Source organism: Rhinopithecus roxellana, chromosome 8 (genome assembly GCF_007565055.1).
Source record: "Rhinopithecus roxellana isolate Shanxi Qingling chromosome 8, ASM756505v1, whole genome shotgun sequence".
NCBI lineage: Eukaryota > Metazoa > Chordata > Mammalia > Primates > Cercopithecidae > Rhinopithecus > Rhinopithecus roxellana.
The window spans coordinates 38,043,636-38,068,424 of record NC_044556.1 but is presented as its reverse complement, the minus strand read 5'-3'; the positions used below and the strand labels follow the sequence as shown (position 1 = coordinate 38,068,424).

The window sequence follows — 24,789 nt, the reverse complement described above, 5'->3', positions numbered from 1 at the left end:
TTATCAAAATGTAAGTATGATTTTGAATTTAGGCAAGTTCTACACACACACGCACACACACACACCCGCACACACTGCATCAAAACCCACCCATCTTCACCACACTTCAAGGGGTGCATTGATCTTTACTCTCTATTTAATATTTTCTTTCTGCCATTCCAAGACCCAAAACACTCATCTTGCATTGCCATAAAGAAATACCTGACACTTTCATAAAGAAATGAGGTTTAACTGGCTCATGGTCCTGCAGGCTTTACAGGAAGCATGGTACTGACATCTGCTTGGCTTCTAGAGAGGCCTCAGGAAGCTTACAGTCATGGCAGAAGGCGAAGTGGGAGCAGGCACATCACATGGTGAAAGTGGGAGCAAGAGAGAGAGTTGGGAGGGGAGGCATGACACACTTTTAAACAACCACCTGTGACTCTTCCTCTATCAACAGTGATATTTTTTCAAAGCCTAAAATTGTAATTTTAGGATTTCTGTAGCTAGTTACACTATATTGTAATAATTACTGATTTGATTTGGTTATAATTTGCCTTAACCAATTTTCTAGGGCTTTTAAAATTGGGACAACACTGTAGAATATCTAAGCTTTGGTATGTCCAAAAAAATCTGGGACACATTTTCACCCTTCACCTTTGGACAGGAGAAGAAAGGAAATTCAAAGTCAGTACAAAGAACTGTTTACTTCTCATTCTTACAGGTTCAAAACTAAGTCATTCCCATAGGTTCTAGCTGAACTTGAAGACATCCATAGAAACAAACAAGCTAGGACAAAAGGCCAAAGACACCAGCAGGGGTGGAGGGTGTGTGTGTGTGAGTGAGTGCGTGTGTGTGTGTGTGTGTGTGTGTGTACACGGGGAGGGTTTCAGGCCTCCTGAGGAAAGCAGGCTGCTGCATCATTTTACCCCACAGGAACTTCCTGGGTGGTCTTCCAGCGTGATTGTAAGAACCCTGCCTGGGGGTCATTCATGAAATTCCAAAAGGAACCAATCATTGTGGCCAAGCCCAGGTCACAACCTGGGCAATAACCGCTTATGGGAACTGGCACTCCCCCTCCAGTTGCCATCAGGAAACCCAGAAGCCCCCACCTAAGGAGCCCCTCAAGGGTCAGTGAGTTCCCTCAGCCTCCAGCCCCCACAGCCACTTGACATCAGCCCTCCTTCCTACAACCACTCGCCGTCGTCATTCCCAAGGTCTCCCAGGCAGGACAGAAGCAGATTTTGGAGACAAACAGATCTTGGTTTTGCCCTACCAGATGTGTGATCTTGCACAAGTTACTCAATCTCTGAAAACCTCAGTTTCTTTATGTATGAAATGGTGACAACGACAACATCACATAATGTAAGTAGTGCTCAGTACAAGGATGTGGAGTAAGTGCTAATGCAGAGTGGCTGTGATTGCTATTACTATTAGCCAATGTCAAAGAACGGTGTCTTGACTTAGTGACGCAGAGTGTGTATACCTTGGAGAAAGAGATGTAAATGGAACTATTAACACACAACACACCTTCTGTTAACCTATTACTTAGCTTAAGAAAATGTAGATTTCTTGTCAAACTTCTACCTTATCATTATCTCCCTGGGATAAGCATTGACTGATTCCTTCAAAGAGCCAGGAGGCTCCCATGGCCAAGGGAATCTTTCAGTGACAACAATTGTATTCCTAGAGCATAACTTATAATTACAGTCTGTTGCTGATATAGTTTGGATAGTTGTCCCTACCCAAATCTCGTGCTGAACTATAACCCCCAATGCTGGAGGTGGGGCCTGGTGAGAGGTGTCTGGATCATAGGGACAGACCCCCCATGGCTTGGTGCTATCTTCATGACAGCGAGTGAGTTCTTGGGAGATCTGGTTGTTTAAAAGTGTGCTGCACCTCCTCTCCCAACTCCCTCTCTTGCTCCCGTGATGCGCCTGCTCCCACTTAGCCTTCTGCCATGACTGTAAGCTTCCTGAGGCCTCTCTAGAAGCCAAGCAGATGTCAGTACCATGCTTCCTGTAAAGCCTGCAGGACCGTGAGCCAGTTAAACCTCATTTCTTTAAGAAGGTGTCAGGTATTTCTTTACGGCAATGCAAGGAGAGACTAATACAACCACAAAGTTAGATTCTAAAAATAGAGGTGTTCTGGTCAACTCAGGTGTTTTATTTTAGCAAGGCAGCTAGGGAAACAGCCAAATAAGCAGAGAATTTGGTTGTTTACCCAGAGATGCATCTAACAACGCCAGTTACGTCACATCCTACCCCAATTTATAGAACACTTTGCTGAATGCTTCACTATAATATTTCATTCAATCCTAATTATAATCCTATGAAGCCAGTATTATTGTCTTCATTTTACAGACAAGGAAACTGTGGCTCACAGAGTTCAAGTTACTTCTCAAAGTAGTATTATATATAGTCAGTGGCAGACCTGAATTCAGGTCTGTTGCCACCACTTCTATTCACACCCACTATGGTGCACTGTGTTGAAGAGCAATGGGAAGATTTCACGGCATAAATATTCTTAAAATCATTCTCACACCCTTATACTTTAAAACTATTAGAGCTATGAAATATGCCTTTGAAGCTATTGCTAGGAGTCACAATTGGACCTTAGATAGCACAAAGCTGTGTGCCCAACACTCTGGGCTGTCAAAAACAATCACTTCAAAAGGCACCCACTGTGAGAAACCATAAACACTTTGGGAGAGACTTCCTACCTGTTTAGTCAGTTTCAGAACTAACCTCAGAATAAGTCTAGAACTGCTGCTCCACCAGCCCCGCCATCGGCCAGATGGACAATGCCCCTCTTCTATCTTAATCGGCTTCCATTTTCCCCAACTGCTCTCACATTTATCACTCTCTCGGCCACCAGCCAAGCCACATGCTCACCTAACCCATCTATCTATTCACTAGTCCCATGGGTCAAATCTTGTGACAGCACAAATTCCACTGGAAATCAAAATTCTTTCATTGAGTGCCAATTCCCGGAGCCTACACCCTACCAGGGCAGAAAGCAGGTGGGGAGCCACCCAGAGGTGGAAACAGCCACTGTTGCCAGCCAGGGTTCCCATCACCAGCCCTCCCAGCCTGGCTATTAAAACGCCCAGGAGCACCCAAATGTGAAACAACTGTTTAACAATTCCCCTGATAACATCGGAGGGAAACCAGAGAAGAACTTGTCATCTGATAACCCAAGGAAGGTTTCTCATCCTCCAGAGCCCAAAACCCTAACTAGTGTATTTTAAACTTTAAAAACTTTTTTTTTTTTTTTTTTTTTGAGACGGAGTCTCGTTCTGTCGCCCAGGCTGGAGTACAGTGGCACGATCTCGGCTCACTGCAAGCTCCGCCTCCCAGGTTTACACCATTCTCCTGCCTCAGCCTCCCGAGTAGCTGGGACTACAGGCGCCCGCCATCTCGCCCGGCTAGTTTTTTGTATTTTTTAATAGAGACGGGGTTTCACCATGTAGGCCAGGATGGTCTCGATCTCCTGACCTCGTGATCCACCCATCTCGGCCTCCCAAAGTGCTGGGATTACAGGCTTGAGCCACCGCGCCTGGCCTTAAAAACTTCTTAAAGTTAAAAAACGGTACAGAAAAACTACCCTAGGTATAGACTCAAGTGCAGATTTGTTGACCCCACTCTCAAATAATTTTCTGGAAGGGAGACAACAGAAATCAAAAATTTCTCCAGCATCCCAGGTGACTACAGGTGGTAAAGGAAACTTGCCCCAAGATTCTCTTCCCTGAATGCTCCTGGGAGGAGGTTGCTGAGTGACTGCTTGGAAGTCTGCTTCTTTGTGAAACGTCCTGTATGTAGCAGGGGCTTGATAATGGGAGCCATGAGTGTAATGCTCAGCTGCACAATGTTATAATACACAGCGCTGCTTTATTAAAATAGTATGAAGTGGATGAAGTTGGGAGAAAGGTTCAGAACAGTGTGCAGTCATGACTGAGGGATACCCTGAGCCAAGAGCCTTCCACTCACTGTCAAGTGAGAGCTGAAGGTGAGGCACTTCCTGTCAGCTCAACACTAGCACTGCGCCAGGTACTGGTCACGCTACCAACGGAGCAGGACCTGCCATATGGCTTTTATTAGAAAAAAATTATTAGGAAATTAGAAAACCTTTATCAGAAATCACTGGTCCCGAATTACTGCTCTAAGAAGGTCTCTGGGCCAAGCCAGGACTTCACAGTCACACTCTACAAAAATCCTGGCATTCAGTGCCTTCCTGTCTGCAGAACTGCAGGTCACGGTGCGGCCACCTCACTGTAATATGTACTCAAAGGCTCATCCCTGTAGCTCCAGATGCTACAACTCCAGGGAAAACCTATGGCTGCCAAGCGCTGTCTGGGAGAGGGTTCTCCATTGATGAAGACAATCCGTTCACGGCGTCTAAGAGTACAGAAATGGGAGACCACGGGAGTAAACAGACTGCCAAGCCACAGGGGGAGGGGTGTTACAAACACATGTATACATGTGTGTTTTTCCAACTCTGCCTCAGTGGCCTGGATCACCTCTGTGCCTTTGCTGGGTGGCTGTGTCAGCTGCGAGAGTTTTTCTTTGTATCTTTATCTCTGAATCTGTCTCCACGCAACATCTGCCTGTAGGAGTAAAGATAAGTATATCTGTGCGTGTTGTGTGAGGGGCAGGAAGAGCAAGTGGTGGCATGCAGGCAGCCCGGGCATGTGTCTGCTCTGCACGTGTGTGAGCAAATGCGTCTGTTTAGGTAGTTCTAGAGCTAAGCCCTTGGGGGTTGCTGTCACCCTCGTTCCAGCTAGAACCCCTGTAATTTTCACTGTTCCCACTTACAGACAGCATTTCCTGGGAAGATTATTTAGTACTGTTTCTGTTGTTTGCCTATTTCTATTTGGGGAAAGCTGGCCCCACCGGTTACTCCTCCCTTTCCTTCTCTCCCACAACCCACGACCTGTCCATTCTCTCTGCTGGCTGCTGGGGCCCGACTGGCTGCTTCCTCTTGGCTATGGCTGGGGTAAGAGGGCTGGGCCCTGGGCACACAGACTCTGAAGCAGCCTTGGAACAAAAGCACCAATTCCTCCAACTGCCCTGGCGGTCCTCTTTTGTGCATTTTAGCACATTCGTCACATGAGTCACCCTTCATTTCCCTTTCCAAAAGTAGCACTTCCCTTCTAAAGAAACAAGGTGGGACCAAAATCTGCTGAGGGCACCTACTAACTTTGTAATTTTAGGCAAATAACGCTGCCCTCTGTGCCTCGATTTCAACACCTGTAAAATGGGGCTACGACCTCCCGCCATTCTAGCACTGCTGTTAGGATAGGAGGTAATGGCTATGAGGGAGGGGCCGAGCAGACACCCCCACAGCAGTTAACGTGACTGGCAGCTGCTGTGTTTAAATCAGGGAACTTGTGCTCCAAACCCAAAGGTTAGGTGGGGTCAGCAAGAGTCCACACCATTCTCCCAGCAAGTTAACTGGACACCCTCTGGAGACTGCAGGCATTGCAAAACCAGGCCACTGACCTCTTCGTTAGAAAAGAGTCACTTGTCATCTGCTTGGAACCTGGCCAGTCTTCTAAGGTGATCATGGTATAATCAGGCATATCAAGTTTGGTGCACTTCATTATTCCTCCCTGAGTTGGAGTCTGACTAAAATTACTAAAAAGCATGGTCCCACCCACCCCCGCCAGCCCCAACCTGCCTCTTACCCTTCCATTCAACTTCCCAACAAACCTCTGAGGAGGGCAGTCTTCACAGGAACACTCCTGGGACAAAACACCCTCGGCTGGGCCTGGGGCCTGCTCTCATGCCTGTGGAGGGCAACCCTACTGCTCGACACTCTTTAGGCCCCAGCAAAGTACACCACAGCCCATGCTCTCTAGGGATGGTACCCCTCGCCCCATAGTTGCTGTGCCCTATGCTGCTATCAGTTGGAGAATCCACCACCCATAGGTGGTAGTGGTGTTTTTTAAAGAACCCATGGAGTGCACCTACAAATCTCTAATGCTCATCTCCTCTCTCAGAGTTTTTCTCAAAATAGATATCCAGGAACATTTTTTGAATAATTGATTAACAGTCTCAGCTTGTATTAACATTTGCCAAGTACTTTCCATATGGGTCCAAGAATACATTAAAAATCCTGCGTGTTGTTTTAATTGGAAGTTACAGTCTCTTAAAGTTACTACAAGGACATTGGAATATCAATTTCTGGAGGCCCCAAGAGGCCTAAGGAAATAGCAGAGCGTAGCAATGGGCCCCGAAGCGTGAAAGTCAGAACTCGAGTGCAGACAAAAGAGGCCAGAGATGGTTCCCACAAAGGATACTGCAAGCCAACCTCCTTTATTCATCCCCAAGCACCCAGGGAACCCCAAATTCCTACTTCTGTCATTATGGTGTGGATGAGGGAAGCCTGGTATTGACAAGGGAATTGGTAGGGCTAAAAAACTGGTATTTTAAAACAGCTGTTTCTGGCATTTCATAACTAAATCTGATAAGTTTACCCACCAGCTGAAATGTGTGATTTAATTCTTGTGGCCAGAGGGCTTCTGACTGTCTCAGGAGCTGGGCTCTGCCATGTTACCACAGGCCCCGTCCAGCAGCACCTGCCCCACGCTCCTTCTATTTCTCATCCTTATTTGAAAGCCTTACCTGGACTCCAGCACAAGCTCACTGACATGTTTTCCTCAAATTTTTATAAGAGCAATACATAAACATTTAGAAAACAATCAAAGTTAAAAAGAAAATACCACCATAGTCCTATATTCAGAGACAGGCATAGTCACCATGTGAATACTCATCATATGTATACGTAACTATTATAGCATACAACATTTTGAATCCTGTTTCTTATAACACGGTCTCATGAACATTTTCTCATGTCATCAAATATCTTTGAGAACCTTTCCTTTATATTCTGTTCCATTCATTTCTAAAAATTACAAAATACACACTTGTAAAAAAACTGAACAAGTACAAAAAGAAAAACGAAAGCTCCCATCAGTCTCCAGCTTCTGCCGAGCCTCCCGCTGTGGATGACCACTCCTAGCAGTTTGGAGTATACCCTCCCAAACCTTTTTCTATGTGAGTAATCCAGATGGGCTTGTAAATCATGAGATATATGTAGCTCACTGCTGTTTCACAGAACAAAATCTCACTCTGCATTCGGCTGCTTGTATGGGGAAGAGCTCAGTCAGGGAAAAACCACTACAATCACTATTCCCAAGCCAGTGCAGAGCTGGGCCTTTGGGCTGGGGCCAGTTGGTACCTTGGAACATAGTGCTAAAATGCCAAGGCCATTACAGTATTAATCTAGCCACTGGTGAGTGACCTCCAACCTGTACTGCATTACATGATTTACAAGCATAATCTCATTTAATCCTCTCAACAGCCCTGTAGGAGAGGACTGCTGTACCCATTTCACAGATGAGGACGCTAAGTAAATGGCAGCACTGCAATTTCACCAAATACAATTCTAACTGGTACAGTACCACCTATCTGTTCACTGATTTCTTTCTTCATGCATTTGCTCTTCTACTTAGCAAACATTCTACAGGTCAGTAACACAGCAGGTCCTAAGAATAGCAGTGCACACCTGCTAATTTTGCAGAGAAGGGGGAGTTTGACCAATACCGCCCAGGACAGTGTTTTCAAAACCCAAATTTGTTCACCTGAAGATTAGTCAAAGAGAAATAAGGTACCAGGCCAATCCTACCAGTTCACTAAATAAGCCTCATGACAAAGGCATAATGGACAATGAGTCAACAACTTCGGGTGAAAACCAACAAGCAATAAACACTTTTTAAATCTTCCATTTACATTCTTCATAAAGCTTTCAGGAGAGCTGATACCTATAAAAAATACCTAGAAACCGAGGCGGGCGGATCACGAGGTCAGGAGATTGAGACCATCCTGGCTAACAAGGTGAAACCTGTCTCTACTGAAAATACAAAAATTAGCCAGGTGTGGTTGTGGGCGCCTGTAGTCCCAGCTACTCGGGAGGCTGAGGCAGGAGAATGGCGTGAACTCGGGAGGCAGAGCTTGCAGTGAGCTAAGATCGTGCCACTGCACTCCAGCCTGGGCAACAGAGCGAGATTCCGAGATTCTGTCTCAAAAAAAAAGAGAAATACCTAGAAATGAAAAACATTTCCACTGCAGGAAGTAACCTTAATTTAAAACCAATTGTGAGAAATTAAAGTCATCAACTCTAATGGTGGCTACAAAATGTAAACTGGTGGCATAGTTACTCCCGAGAATGTTAAATGCTCTTAAAGCTCAGCCTCTCACGCACCAACGGACCCAAGCTCCAGCGCCGAGTCAGTGAAAAGTGAGTGTAGAGAACCTCACCAACCTGTAGGTTTCCCCAAAAGGAAAAGTGGAATAATGAACAACTTACATACCCTTGTCTGTGAGATTTTTTCGAATGACTTGAATAGTAAGAATATCCAGAATAAGTGGATTCGGTATCCATAGCAATGGAGGGTTTGCCCTTGAGGAAGGACCAGGTACTGTTTCTCCTTAGAGGTAGAGAATTTCACCTACCAGACTCCTAAAACTTCAAGGAGTCTGGAAATTAGAAGAGCAGGCACTCTTCAACAGGAACAAATTCTGGGAAAGAGGGAAAAAAACAAGACATTAATCTTCAAAGCCAACCTTAATGGGGCTGAAAGATAAATGACAAAGCCACATCTCCTCTCTGGGGTCTCTATCATGGAACAAGCAAGCGAGGGTGAAGCAGCTGAACTCTAAATGCTCCACCCATGCAGCAACCGGCTATCCCAGGTGTCTGGGAGGGAGACAGGATAGGTGCTGAGCAAGCTGAACCCCTATCACAGCAGCAGGAAAATGGGAGGCACTCATCCACTTCCTCAGCACGGCCTGACGCCTGCTCACTGGCTTTAGGAGGTGACTTTCCACATCTCTGGCCCTCCACACAATGCCCAGCCCCCGACTGCCAGTTTGCTGGTTATAAAAACAATACTCAGCAAAGTTGCTTTCAAGGGATTCGGTCATAATTTCCAAAAGTCAATTAAAAAAAAAAAAAAGATCTTCAATCTTTTTGATCTAGCATCCAAATTTCTGAGAATTTATCTTAGGGAACTGATTTCTTTTTCAAAGAAAAATTATTGTTGTCTCATTGTCTATAAATAATAAAATGCCAGAAACAATGTAAATGCCCTCAGAATACAGGAATTGGTAAGGAAAACATGGTTCATCCACCAAAAACATATCACATATGTTTACAATGATCATTATAAAGAATGGAAACTCTTATAATGATAAATTTTAAAAGCAGGATACAGTATTGTTGATGCACAGTGCACCAACATTACAGTTACAATCATATAAAATTGCCTTGGTAAGGACAAAGATTTTTAAAGGAGATACAGAAAATAAAAGCAGGCAATTTATTATTTGCAGGCTCCTGGGTCTTTTCCCACATTTTCATTAGATATCGCTTTGCAATAAAAATAAATTGGAAACATTTCCAAGTACATTCCTGAGCTCCCACATGCTAAAATTTTTACTTCGAGAAAACTGAGATCCACAAGTTCTGTCTCTCTCTGTACCCCTCACCCCAGAGCTAGTCTCAGCTCAACAGGGTTCCTTCTTCCAGCGCTAGAAGCTGAAACTGCAAACACAGCCAGTGAGATAAGTGTGAAGAAAAAACAAAGGAGCTGTAAATGCCATACCCTAACCCTCCTGGGAGGAGGCCACGTTTCCCTGACCCCAGCAATGACACATAAGTCTGGAGGGAATCAGGTCAGCACAAATCGCCATATACTTCCAACACAGCCCCCATAGCCTCCCATCCCACTTACAGTGTATTTACCCTTACCATTCATTCTTCCTGGGAGTCAGGTACGTTCACTTCCAAGGTCTGCCACCCAGGGCCAGTCTCCTTTGTCCCTGATGCCCTTACTTGCCATTTCACTTCTCCTCTGCCATCAAGAGCCCAAGGCTCGCCCTGGGGAAACCTGAGTTCTAGCCTGAGCCCAGCCACTGTCTTTCTTATGCCTCAGTTTCCTCATCCGTTAAACAGGGTAAACCAACCAGCCACCAACCTCACAGGTTGATCTGAAAATACAAGCAGATACAGTTTCCAGAGGTGGGTTCCAATCTCCGGTTTTACTCACTTATTAGCTATCAGGCCCCAGTCAAAATGAGCAAACCTCTTAAAACATGTAACTGTAAAATGCAAACATCAGGGTTGCTGTTAAGACCAAATGAGCTAACAACTTTGAAGGCACCCAGCGCGAGCTCCAGATGTGCTAGGTAAATGAAAGTCCATGTCTATCAGTACTCCCTTTGCGGGTTCCAAAACCCTTGTTCCTCTGTCTTCCTAATGAGAGAAATGCTTGGAAAGAAGCAGAGCAGTCTCTGTGCCAGCCTTCCTGCCACAAAGCTCACCTATAGGCTCACCTGCAGTCAGACAGAATGGAGCTCGCATCTCAGTCCGCTGCCTACTAACTAAGCTGTACACCTGGGCAAAGCAGTTTCTCCTTGGAGCCTCAGAGATTTCCCAATCCATAAAAAGGAAGCAAGGCAGCCTATTATGGTGGGCGTTTGGTGGGGGAGGTAGCTGTAAAGATTAAATGTGAAAACAAACACAGCAGGCCTTTTTTAAATGCTAAGTTTTGCTCCTCCACTTACCCTACTTTCCTAGAAGACTTCAAGAGCTGAGTCATCTTTTTTCTGCCTACTATCTCCACCATTTTCACTAGCAATTTCAATCAGCTTTCAGCACCTCAGTCTCACTTCCTTTCTGCCCTGGGCTTTGCTGTTTTCTCACCTGCTTCATAACAGGCAGCCGTCAACATTAGGATGTGCATTGAAGATCTCCAGCCCTGAGTGAATTGAGATCCTCCCTGAAAGCCCCTCACCCAGCTCTCTGCTGATCTGCAGATTCTAATGTCCAGTTCCCTGGCCCAGAACACTGATTTCCCTCTCTCTTCTAGATTCATAATTAACCCTTCATAACTGCTACACTCTTTCTGCCTTGCATCCCATAACTCTGGATTCCCCAATCCCCCCCAACTTCCAGCTACTTTTTGCTAAATGCTGCTGGAGTGTCTCAGAGGCAGGCGGCCCAGGCCCCGCAGACCTGGGCAGATCCAGCTTGATGCTTCCTAGCTGTGACATCAGGGGGTAGATGTTTGCCTCTCTGAGCTTGTCCAACCCCACCCCATAAAATGAGGTCATATAATATTCACTCTTCCCAGGGTTCTTGCGAGGATTAAACGAAACTGCAAAGGTAAAGTCTCTGGCACATGGTAACCCAAGTTTTATTTCCTTCCCCCTCTGCCAGAGGGCTTCATTCCTTGTCCTCATTGAAAACTTGTGGCCATTCATTAACACAACTCCAGACCTGTCCCTCAAAGGAAACCATGGGTCCCAAATGCCCTCCAGGGAAAGGCTTTATCTAACTCTACCAACCACCCTAGTCTGGTTTCCCTCCCACAGTTCCTTCCTGTACTTACCAAAGGAGTGGTCTATACATGCTGTCACTCCCTCCTTCTCCACTGTCACTCCAAATCCCCATCCACAACACTCCATTGAAACAACTCAAAGTTGGACAAGGATTGCTGTGAGCCAAGTAACATCCTTGTCCTCCTCCCCCAGTGCTTTTTATTTCATTTATTAGTCCATCCACCTCCATATTAAGTGGCACCTACATGACCATGCTAAGCAACATTAGGGCAAAGCAATGACAAAGGCACACTGCTTGCCCTAGTAGAGTTTCTCTGTAACTCGCTAGCCTCCAATTTGATGCTACTTATGTTACCACTTCTCTAACACTCCCTATCCTCTCCCCTCACCACATTATCCCTTAACATTCAAAACTCTTCTCATTCTTCTCCATCCACAGATTTCCTACGGCAGAAGCTCCTTGAACACAGCAGCTATGTCTTACCTCCACCCAGGGTATTTTGAACATAACAGGTACCCAACAAATACTTACTGAAAGACTAAATCCCAAGTACACATTTCCTACTGAGATTCTTCTTGCTCCCCTTGGGAATACCATCATCCCTCTCAAAGGCGCTTTCCAGTATCCTGTCCTGTTCTTCCCAATTCCTCAGCTAAAGTAATACCCTCATCCTATGGATCCAACCCTGTGCCACCTTCAATACCCTCTCTGATCCTCCCCTCCCTCTACTGATTCACAGCTACCCACTTCCTCCAGGCTCCACCTACACAGGGCTAGACCACTACAAAGTCTCCAGGTGTCCTCACCAGTCTACACACAGCTCAGGCTCCTTGTAAGTCATACCGTTTCTAATAGTTACCAACTCTTATCCTATCCAAGATCTGAGTGAGGATTAAGAGGATGCAATAAGAAGCAAACGAATAAAATCCAAAGTGAACTCGACTTCGGATTTTCAACAGACTTAATAGAAAAGGATATCCTGAAGCTTATCACTGCAATGATATATCTATGAGATAGTTCCCTTGCATACACAATAAATTAACAAAACTCTTGATAAGGTCAGAAGGAATCCCTTATCAGAAAAGATAATAAAGCAATGAAAAGGAATCAGGTTCCCAGGGTAATAAACCGATAGACTGTCACAACAGCATGAATGGGACAGTCATACAAAGGTGGGAATATGGCTCCTAGAACCTGGAACTGTATATCATAGTGACCCCTCACATGACTCATATTGTGTTTGGCCCAGGCTGGGCAGCAACCAGAGTGACCTTTTAAATTACAATGCAGACATCACTTCCCTGTTTAAAACCTTTCCATGGTGTCCCACTGCACTTTAAATAAAATACAAAAATCTTTCATTTGGTATGCAATGTCCTGCCCAGCGCTCTAGCTCCCTCCTCCTTCTCTAGCCCCAGCTCCCTTAAGGCAGAGTCTTAGGGCTTTGGCAGAGCCCAGTATATCTGTTGGTACTCACCCTTTACATGCTCTGTTTTGCCAAATTCCTACTCATCACTCCTTAATTTAAATACTGCTCCTTTCAAGAGGCCTTTCCTGATCCTTCAATCTCAATCAGGCTCTTCTCCAGCACCCTGTACTCTTCCTTTCTATCCAACTTCCAGTGATACATTTGTTTGTGTGAGCACTTATTGTCTAGCTCCTTTACAGGCTGTAAGCTCCATGAGGACAGAGGCACTTTCATGACTGTCTTTCCAGCTCCTAGGACATTATGGGTACCCTATAAACGTCTGCTGAATGAAGGGTTTTGTGGCAGATCTTAGGACATGAGGCCATAGATTCGTTGTGGAAGAAACTTTAGAAATTATCTATTTTAAATCCTTAGTTTTAGAGGTGGAAAAAAAAAAAAAAAAAGATGCAGATATCAGATAGAGCCATGACACCAGAACTATCAAAAATAGAGCTATACTATTGGCTTGCATGGCAGTCCCACTCAGGGGCAGAGTTCATACTCCAGACACACTGAGTAAAAATCAGCAGCAGCCTCTTTCAGCCACTGCCCAAGAACATCTTGCCTCACCTGTCACCCACCCCTTAAGAGTGCACTGCTTGGCACTGCTTGGGTGGGGGCTGGAGGCAAGTATCAGGACAGGGCCAGGCTCATCGAACCACATCGCATGCAGGCAAGGTCAACACTGGGAGATAGGTGCACAGGGTGCTTCTGCGTGTCAGTGACTTAAATTCTGATCTTCCTAGGCAAAAATGTCAGAAAGAACCTCCTTTACCACCCTTTATCAAAAGCAAAATGAAGATAAGCAGCCTCAAACAGAATTCTCTCCTAAAGTCATGTTCACTCATATAAAACTCCTACTACTTAAAATGAAAACACAGTGTTTAGCAAATCGTATGAAGGAAATAATATGTTATGATAATGACAGTGGTAAACACAAGCTAACCTTCGCAAAAAGGAAATTATAAAAACATCAACAGCTCTGCCTAGAGCTATTAAGTAATTAAGGGGGCTCTGGTTTGGAAAGTTACTATGTAAGGGGTACAGAGACACGCACTGAATTTAAAGAGACATTTTGCTTCCTATGCAGTAAGTAGATCTATTTCCAAGGAAAAGTGGTGTCTGGTACAACCAGGCTTATATATGCTGTGTACATTACGTTGAATATTTCATTTTTATATAGAATTCTGCAGAGATTATGCTATTAATTATTATTTATATTTTGTCTTGAAGCTAACATTCTTCTTAGGGGTACCCATTTTTAATTAACTGGCACTCAAGGGGAAAGTGACAATTGTAATAATTTTGTTTAGAGTCAACGATTCTTCCAGAGAGTAGCAATGAGCCCAGATTGTGGGTTAAGAGCATTCAAATCCTGGTTCTAGTACTTACTGTGTGACCTCAGAGCAAGTTACTTAACTGCTCTCTGCCTCAGTTTCCCTAACTGTAACAACAGATTTTATTTTACTTATAGATCTGTGGTGGGCATTAAATGAGATAATTCATAAAAATTACTAGAACAGTGCCTAGCACATGGTAGGCACTCACAACTGTCAACTACGACTAGGATTCACTAGAGTAAAATTCCTTCAGTTAGGAAGAACTGAAGGGGTTGTATGGCATAAAACTTCTATCATTTTCACTGAACTTATACACATTTTTCTGGTCTCTGCTACCACCTTTAACTACTACTATTAACTATAGCTAAGTAACAAGTGATTTCTATTCTGTTTCTTACAGGCCTCTATTTACCATCCCCAGGCTGGAAGCAAATGTCAGAGAGACCAGAGAAAACTGTGTGTGTTTTAGTGGGTTAACTTGGAGGGGCATGGGCCTGGAAAGGAGTGGGCAGAGATGCAGGGCAGATCTATAAAACATTTTGAACTTGTCGTCTATAAACCATCAAATATCATGCAGGTCACTGATGTGAGGATCTTGCTGGGCTTATGGCATTTGTGACAAACCCATTGATTCTTTTATTACAACAGCTTATAAATGAATGATTCTGGGTCATTATTTACAAGGAAAGAAAACGTTAACTTTGTTTTACTTGTTTGGCCAATGATTTCAACTCACCTTGCCAGAATAAATTCTCTCAGCTCCAGTCATGAATTACCCCCAAAACACCTCCAGCAACTGGGTACAGATTTCTGAAGAGCCATGAATTAACATGTCTGGAGTTACGTGATGTATATTTGAAGGCAAGTGACTCCCTTGTCCCCTGCCAGATATTTAAACTTCAGAAAAATAGATCTCATGAGTACTACCTCCTCTGTAAATCTGATGGTACAGAGTCTAATCACTGCTGTTCTGTAAGTGGGACTCAGAAGGACACTGCTAAAGACAACAGAACACACATGTATCCTTGCATCAAACTTTAGTACTGCTAACATCAAACCAATACTGCTAACAGAAACATGGTCCAATCACAAGCCCACCTAACCATTTCCATCTTAAGGAAAATAGAATAGCATGATGCCCAAATCACATGCCCCATACAGCGAGACCCCAACCAGCTAGCTGACTTTACAGAGATGATGGTAATACTCTAACAGTTTCTAGTTGTCAAGTGTTTACTATGTGTTAGATGCTGTTTAAAGTCACTTACATGTAATATCTCACTTAATCCTCATAACAAGCCTTTAAGGAAAATAAAACATTAATACCATGTTAGTCAGGGAAACCAGACTGACACATGAGCCAGGGCTTGAACGTTGAGAGTCTAACTCCAGAACCTGTGCTCTTAGCTACAGAAAATTGACAGCACTTTAGCAATTACTAGAATTGTTTGTTTATATAGAGGAGTATAAGCAACAATCATAAATTGTCCCAAACCACATATAACCCCACAGAGAATTTTGCAATTTCAACTTCTACTCACAGGTTCAGTGTCCCAAGCATTGTGGGGCATTCAGGAGAAAAGAAATGAATCTAAAATAGTTCTAACTCCTAAGCAGCTCACAGCCCCAATGTAGAGACCTCCAATTAAAACACAATGTGACAAGGGCCCATCCCACCCAAATTACTGATAAGGCCTAGGGTAGCAAGCATGGTGTGTGTATATATGTGTGTTAAGGGGATGATGAAGGGGAGAATGCCTTCTTCATTCAACGCATCTATCCTTCAAACAAAGGGTGACATGGAATTGCTGCTTGGTAAAGAAACTTTAAATTTCCTTTATGGTTTTGTCCTTATGTTGCTTAATACATAAGACAATAAAAATGTACTGCTTGGCAAGCAGTCCTTACAAATATAACACTCTCAAAATTCTTCTCCCATTTTACTTACAAATTAAGTTGCAAGCAAGCCTCACTGCCAACATTGTTGACAGTGAAATTTCACACTTAAGTGTTTTCACTAATTATACTGAGAGACATCAACGTTTGGGAATGTTTAACGCTCATGGATAGGTGAAGCGTGTTATTTCTTTGAACTGGAAAAAGAAACAGTTTCCTCCCACAAATCAAAGCCCCAACTATATCACATTGATTTAATTCAACTCTAAAAACTCCATAATTAGTGGTTACAGAAAATGGCTAATTACCTCTCCCTGTATTCAGACAATTTCTGCCATCTCACTTGCAGTGCCTGGGAGCTGTGTACTCAACCCACCCACCAAAGGGAGAATGCTAATTAACATTGTTGTTTGGTGATACAAGTTATAATATTTTTCAGCAACCCCGCAAAATGTATAAACATGTCAGTGAAAATACCAATTCGTTACAGTTTGTTAGCTTTTGGACTAAGTGCCTAAGAATACATTCATTTCTAACCAAAGCCAGGTTAAGAGTTTTAACAAAATGCACGGGCCTCTCACACAATCATCATCATAAGGCTCTAATACTTCCTAACGAGCATCTAAGGGAGCTCACGACACCTTCGCAGTGTGGGCATTAGACCTGGTTTGGAGAAGTGAAAACTGAGCAACAGATTTCTCGGCTCCAAGTCTCATCTGCTCATCACCCAGCAGCCAGGCCGCGGCTCCGCCCCACTCCTGCCGCCACCACGGACGCGTTTAAATTTTTACAAAGCTTCACACTTCTCTAGGCGCGATGCTTGGGGCAGTTCAAAGACTACAGAAGGAAATGAGGTCCTGCCGGTGGCGAAGGCTGCCCCAGCGCGGTGAGATTTCCTCCAGCAGGGACACCTTGGGCAGAGACCCGCCGGGCGCCTCTGCTCCACCCCGGCGTTTTTGAAAGTAAACTCCTACCTGCCTGTTGCGCTCTCCGAGGCGCAACTGGACTCGCCCCCCAGGCCTCTAAGGCCGGCTCAATTTTTTGTGAGCGAGGTGTGCACACAGACCAGCTCTGTCCCGGTTCCTGGCGCAGGGCCAGGCGGTGCCCGGGTCGAGCCCCGTCAGGGGTGGGAAGCCCGGTGCGCGCCCGGCTCCCGCCCTGCACGGCTGCTGCAGCCGCCCGGTGCCTCCAACACTCGGCCACTCCCTGCCGGCCTGCCCGCCGCCCCAGCACGCGCACCGAAGGGGCGCACCCCAAAGACCAGCCAGGGGAGGAAGGGGCGTCCGAGGCATGAGCAGGGAATCCCGGAACCCCAGGGAGTGGGGTGCGGCGGAGATCGCACGGCAGGGCCAGGAGGGGCGCAACGCATGGGGAGAAAAGTGGAGTCAGAGGAAGCACGACCCGGAGCGCTCCGGAGGAGGGGAGGGAGCTCCTGGCCGGAGGAGGGAGCCGCCGACCCGGGGTTGAAGTCCGGCGGGGCGAGTGCGGGAGGAGGGCGCAGGGGCACGCGGGGTCCGAGATGGGGGCGTCTCCCAGCCAAAGGTCTGCCCCGGGGGCCGCCGCCGCGCAGCGCTCGGCCTCTCGCGGGACTCACCTCCGCGCTGGCCGCCCGGGCTCCGCGGCCCGCGGTCTCGGCTCACAGCGGCCCCGGCTCTGCGGCCTGCGCTGGGCTCCTGGAGAGGCAGAGCCCCGCCGCCGCCGCTGCACTGCTGCTTTCCGCTTCCTGTCCCGGCGCCGCCCCGCAGCCCGAGCCCAGCCCTGCGAGCCCGGCGCGGCCGCGAGCCAAGAGCAGCGAGCGCTACCGGCCCCGCCGCGGGCCCGGCCCACCTGCAGCGGAGGGCGGGGCCCGACCGGCGTCCCCCTCAACTCGTCACCGCCCCGACCCCACACACCCGGGACACACACGGAGGCGTGCGCGGTCACACTCATGCACACGGTCCAGGGAATGACACCTCCCACACACATTCACCCTCATACACACTCTCACACTCTACACAGACGCGCACAGCCCAGTAACCCACTCTTCTGGGCAGACACACACACTATAAACACACGGCCCAGGGATTGATCTCCGACACCGTCCCCTTCCCCGCCCCTCAACGCCCACATACTTGGAATCTTAAACTCACACACACGCGCACACACACACACAAAATCATGCACAAAATCCAAGTCCTTTTGCCCTCACCAGAGCCCCAACCCACATATACACATGGCTCAGGGACTAACCCCCCAACCCCACTCAACACACACTCATATACACACATTCCAAGAACTGACCAACAAATATCCATATACACCATATCTCAACCCGTATACACACACTTAAAGTCACATGTAGCCCTGGAAATGACCCCACAAATACACACACACAGCCTGCAAGCCACCACAGCAAGCCTCTCCCCTCCTCCTCCCTTATCAGAGCAGGCACTGCCGCTGGCCCAGTCTCCTAGAAACTGCTAGATGAGCACATCTCTGCAAGCAGGTAGCTGAAGCTTCAGTGCTGATTCCAACCAGGTACTCTCCGTTCTGAGCCTTTGTTTCCTTGTCTGAAAAGTGGTGAGGATGCTGATGTTCACCTTGCAGGATTGTGGTGAGGATTACAAAACAGTTGGCAACGATTTTGATGAATATTTGCACTTTTCTTAGTTGTCTTGTGTTGGTAGCATTAGGGTTCCTTACTGATTATCTCCAATCTAGCCAGGACCCAAAGCTGCTTACGTGAGAGAACTCTACAGTGGAAGCAGTGTATAATGAAGTGCTGAATTTCTTAAGAGTTTCTGCAGGAGTATTGCCGGCATTTGGTGTGGGGGAAATGCAGGCCCACCCTGACTAGTCTTAGTCAGGGAACCTTGGCCCCAAGAAGCCCTCACTCCCCTGATCACCTCTTCCTCATCCCTTCTAGCCTCCATTTTCTCTCGCATATGTCACACTTCCTTGAGAAGACACCCATATGTTCAATGTGGCTGATCTTCACCACTCCCAGTCCCCAGGCTCTGCTGCCCCACTCAGTGGCCTAGACCATCTGTCCCCCACCCCCAGCCTCCCAATAGGCTCCAGAGAGCAGATGTTGCTGACTCAGGCAGCCAGGTTCCTATAGGAAAAGCCAATTGTCTATTCACCCAAGTCAGCACTCAGGTGCAGAAATGTAGAACATTATAAAAACATGTCTTTCTCATCTCTAAAATGTAGAACTTTCAAAGTTCAAACAGGCCAGGGATTTCCAGTTGTAGTCATGTACCTGAATAGCTCCAATTGACACAGAGATCTTCAATGAGTTTTCAGAAAGTAATTCTAATTCACTTAGGTTCTTATTTCTAGCCACCTTACCAGATGATGTTTTGTGGGAAAGACGGGTAGTTGCAAATAACCTATTTTAAAATAATAAATTCACCTTTAATGCCATTTAGAGGCTGGGCTTGGTGGCTCACACTTGTAATCCCAACACTTTGGGAGGCTGAGACGGACAGATCACTTGGGTTCATGAGTTCAAGACCAGCCTGGCCAACATGGCAAAACCCCATCTCTACTAAAAATAAAAAAATTAGCCAGGCATAGTGGCAGGCACCTGTAATCCCAGCTACTCAGGAGGGTGAGGCAGGAGAATTGCTTCAACCTAGGAGGCAGAGGTTGCAGTAAGCCGATATGCCACTGCACTCCAGCCTGGGCAACAGAACGAGACTCCATCTCAATTAAAACAAAACAAAACAAAAACATGCTGTGGGTCCTGGGCAAGATGGCCAAATAGGAACAGCTCCAGTCTGCAGCTCCCAGCAAGATCAACGCAGAAGGCAGGTGATTTCTGCATTTCCAACTGAGGTACCCAGCTTATCTCACTGGGACTGGTTAGACAGTGGGTGCAGCCCACAGAGGGTGAGCTGAAGCAGGGTGGGGGCGTCACCTTACCTGGGAAGTGCAAGGGGTTGGGGAACTCCCTCCCCTAGCCAAGGGAAACCATGAGGGACTGTGCTGTGAGGAACAGTGCATTCCAGCCCAGATACCATGCTTTTCCCATGGTCTTCGCAACCCACAGACCAGGAGAGTCCCTTGGGTGCCTATGCCACCAGAGCGCTGGGTTTCAAGCACAAAACTGGGCGGCCATTAGGGCAGACACTGAGATAGCTGCAGGAGTTTGTTTTTCATACCCCAGTGGCTCCTGGAATGCCAGTGAGACAGAACTGTTCACTCCCCTGGAAAGGGGGCTGAAGCCGGGAAGCCAAGTGGTCTAGCTCAGTGGACCCCACTCCCACGGAGCCCAACAAGCTAAGATCCACTGACTTGCAATTCTTGCTGCCAGCACAGCAGTCTGAAGTTGACCTGGGATGCTGGAGCTTGTTGAGGGGAGGGGCGTCCGCCATTACTGAGGCTTGAGTAGATGATTTTCCACTCACAGTGTAAACAAAGCCACTGGAAAGTTTGAACCGAGAAGAGCCCACTGAAGCTCCACAAAGCCACTGTAGCTAGACTTTCTCTCTAGATTCCTCCACTCTGGGCAGGGCATGTCTCAAAGAAAGGCAGCAGCCCCAGTCAGGGGCTTATAGATAAAACGCCCATCTCTCTAGAATAGAGCACCTGGAGAAAGGGGCGGCTGTGGGGGCAGCTTCAGCAGACTTAAATGTTCTTGCCTGCCAGCTCTGAAGAGAGCAGCAGATCTCCTAGCACAGCACTCGAGCTCTGCTGAGGGACAGACTGGCTCCTCAAGTGGGTCCCTGACCCGTGTGCCTCCTTACTGGGAGACACCTCCCAACAGTGGTCGACAGACACTTCATACAGGAGAGCTCTGGCTGGTGTCTGGCAGGTGCTCCTCTGGGACAAAGCTTCCAGAGGAAGGAACAGGCAGCAGTCTTTGCTGTTCTGCAGCCTCTGCTGGTGATACCCAAGCAAACACGGTCTGGAGTGGACCTCCAGCAAACTCCAGCAGACCTGCCGCAGAGGGGCCTGACTGTTAAAAGGAAAACTAACGAACAGAAAGGAATAGCATCAATATCAACAAAAAAGACATCCACACAAAAACTTCATCCAAAGTCACCAACGTCAAAGACCAAAGGTAGATAAATTCACAAAGATGAGGAAAAACCAGCACAAAAAGACTGAAAATTCCAAAAACCAGAATACCTTTTCTCCTCCAAAGGATCACAACTCCTCACCATCAAGGGAACAAAACTGGATGGAGAATGAGTTTGGCAAATTGACAGAAGTAGGCTTCAGAAGGTGGATAATAACAAACTCCTCCAAGCTAAAGGAACATGTTCTAACCCAATACAAGGAAGCTAAGAACCTTGAAAAACAGTTAGAGGAATTGCTAACTAGAATAACCAGTTTAAAGAAGAACATAAATGACCTGATGGAGCTGAAAAACATAGCATGAGAACTTTGTGAAGCTTACACAAGTATCAATAGCTGAATCGACCAAGCAGAAGAAAGGATATCAGAGACTGAAGATCAACTTAATGAAATAAAGCGGGAAAACAAGATTAGAGAAAAAGAATGAAAAGGAATGAACAAAGCCTGCAACAAATATGGGACTATGTGAAAAGACCAAACCTACATTTGATTGGTGTACCTGAAAGTGATGGGGAGAATGGAACCAAGTTGGAAAACACTCTTCAGGATATTATCCAGGAGAACTTCCCCAACTTAGCAAGACAGGCCAACATTCAAATTCAGGAAATAACAGGGAACACCACAAAGATACTCCTCAAGAAGAGCAACCCCAAGACATATAATCATGAGATTCACCAAGGTTGGAATGAAGGAAAAAAATGTTAAGGGCAGCCAGAGAGAAAGGCTGGGTTACCCACAAAGGAAAGCCCATCAGACTAACAGTGGATCTCTCTGCAGAAACCCTACATGCCAGAAGAGAGTGGGTGCCAATATTCAACTTGCTTAAAGAAAATAATTTTCAACACAAAGTTTCATATCCAGCCAAACTAAGCTTCATAAGCGAAGGAGAAATAAAATCCTTTACAGACAAGCACATGCTGAGACATTTTGCCACCACCAGGCCTACCTTACAAGAGCTCCTGAAGGAAGCACTAAATATGGAAAGGAAAAACCAGTACCAACCACTGCAAAAACATACCAAATTGTAAAGACCATTGACACTATGAAGAAACTGCATCAACTAATGGGCAAAATAGCCAGTTAGCATCATAATGAAAGGATCAAATTCACATATAACAATATTAACCTTAAATGTAAATGGGCTAATTAATGCCCCAATTAAAAGATACAGACTGGCAAATTGGATTAAGAGTCAAGACCCATTGGTGTGCTGTATTCAGGAGACCCATCTTATGTGCAAAGACACACATAGGCTCAAAATAAAGGGATGGAGGAATATTTACCAAGCAAATGGAAAGCAAAAAGAAGCAGGGTTGCAATCCTAGTCTCTGATAAAACAGACTTTAAACCAACAAAGATCAAAAAACACAAAGACGGATATTACATAATGGTAAAGGGATCAATGCAACAAGAAGAGCTAACTATCTTAAATATATATGCACCCAATACAGGAGCACTAGATTCATAAAGTAAATTCTTAGAGACTTACAAAGAGACTTAGACTCCCACATAATAATAGGGGGAGATTTTAACACTGTCAATATTAGACAGATCAATGAGACAGGAAATTAGCAAGAATATTCAGGACTTGAACTCATCTCTGGACCAAGCAGACCTAATGGACATCTACAGAACTCTCCACCCCAAATCAACAGAATATACATTCTTCTCAGCACCGCATCACACTTATTCTAAAATTGACCACATAATTGGAAGTGAAACACTCCCCAGCAAATGCAAAAGAATGGAAATCATAACAAACAGTCTCTCAGACCACAGTGCAATCAAATTAGAACTCAGGATTAAGAAACTCACTCAGAACTTCACTACTACATGGAAACTGAACAACCTGCTACTGAATGACTACTGGGTAAATAATGAAATCAAGGCAGAAATAAATAAGTTCTTTGAAACCAATGAGAACAAAGACAAAAGGTACCAGAATCTCTGGTACACAGCTAAAGCAGTGTTTAGAGGGAAATTTATAGCACTTAATGCCCACAGGAGAAAGCAGGAAAGATCTAAAAATGACACCCTAACATCACAATTAAAGGAACTAGAGAAGCAAGAGCAAACAAATTCAAAAGTTAGCAGAAGACAAGAAATCACTAAGATCAGAGCAGAACTGAAGGAGGTAGAGACACAAGCCTTCAAAAAATCAAATAAACCAAAAGCTGTTTTTTTGAAAAGATTAACAAAATAGATAGACCACTAGCCAGACTAATAAAGAATAAAATAGAGAAGAATCAACTAGACACAATAATAAATGATAAAGGGGATATCATCTCTGATCCCACAGAAATACATCAGAGAATACTATAAACACCTCTACACAAGTAAACTGGAAAATCTAGAAGAGATGGGTAAATTCCTGGACACATCCACTCTCCCAAGACTAAACCAGGAAGAAGTTGAATCCCTGAATAGATCAATAACAAGTTCTGAAATTAAGACAGTAATTAATAGCCTACCAACCAAAAAAAGCCTGGGACCAGACAGATTCACAGCTGAATTCTACCAGAGGTACAGAGGAGCTGGTACCATTGCTTCTGAAACTGTTCCAAACAATAGAAAAAGAAGGACTCCTCCCTAACTCATTTTATGAGGCCAGCATCATCCTGATACTGAAACCTGGCAGAAACACAACAAAAAAGAGAAAATTTCAGGCCAGTATCCCTGATGAACAGCAATGCGAAAATCCTCAATAAATTACCGGCAAACCAAATGCAGCAGCACATCAAAAAGCTTATCCACCATGATCAAGTTGGCTTTATCCTTGTCATGCAAGGCTGGTTCAACATATGCAAATCAGTAAACATAATCCATCACATAAACAGAACCAATGACAAAACCCACATGATTATCTCAATAGATGCAGAAAAGGCCTTTGATAAAATTCAACACCTCTTTATGCTAAAAACTCTCAATAAACTAGGTATTGATGGAACATATCTCGAAATAATAAGACCTATTTATGACAAACCCACAGCAAATATCATACTGAATGGGCAAAAGCTGGAAGCATTCACTTTGAAAACTGGCACAAGATAAGGATGCTGTCTCTTACTACTCCTGTTCAACATAGTATTGGAAGTTCTGGCCAGGGCAATTAGGCAAGAGAAAGAAATAAAGCGTATTCAAATAGGAAGAGAGGAAGTCAAATTGTCTCTGTTTGCAGATGACATGATTGTATATTTAGAAAATCCCATCGTCTCAGCCCAAAATCTTCTTAGGCTGATAAGCAACTTCAGCAAAGTCTCAGGATACAAAATCAAAGTGCAAAAATCACAAACATTCCTATATGCCAAAAACAGACAAACCAAGAGCCAAAGCATGAGTGAACTCCCATTCACTACAAAGAGAATAAAATACCTAGGAATATAACTTATAAGGGATGTGAAGAACCTTTTCAAAGAGAACTGCAAACCACTGCTCAAGGAAATAAGAGAGGACACAAACAAATGTGAAAACATTCCATGCTCATGGATAGGAAGAATCAATATCATGAAAATGGCCATACTGCCCAAAGTAATTTGTAGATTTAATGCTATCCCCATCAAGCTACCATTGACTTTCTTCACAGAATTAGAAAAAACTACTTTAAATTTCATATGAAACCACAAAGGAGTTCATATA

At 45.2% G+C, this 24,789-nt stretch overlaps 1 protein-coding gene across 1 annotated transcript in view; it reads right to left on the bottom strand.

Annotated features, from left to right (window-relative positions):
* The window catches only part of VANGL1 (VANGL planar cell polarity protein 1), a 62,687-nt gene extending 44,890 nt beyond the window's left edge, over positions 1 to 17,797 (bottom strand). Inside the window, exons 1-2 of the mRNA XM_010367911.2 lie at positions 17,684 to 17,797; positions 8,354 to 8,561 (exon numbers count right to left, since the gene is read on the bottom strand). Of these exons, the coding sequence (XP_010366213.1) occupies positions 8,354 to 8,424 (71 nt within the window). The 5' untranslated portion in view covers positions 8,425 to 8,561; positions 17,684 to 17,797. The remainder of the gene's footprint in view (positions 1 to 8,353; positions 8,562 to 17,683) is intronic.
* Between the last annotated feature and the right edge of the window lie 6,992 nt (positions 17,798 to 24,789).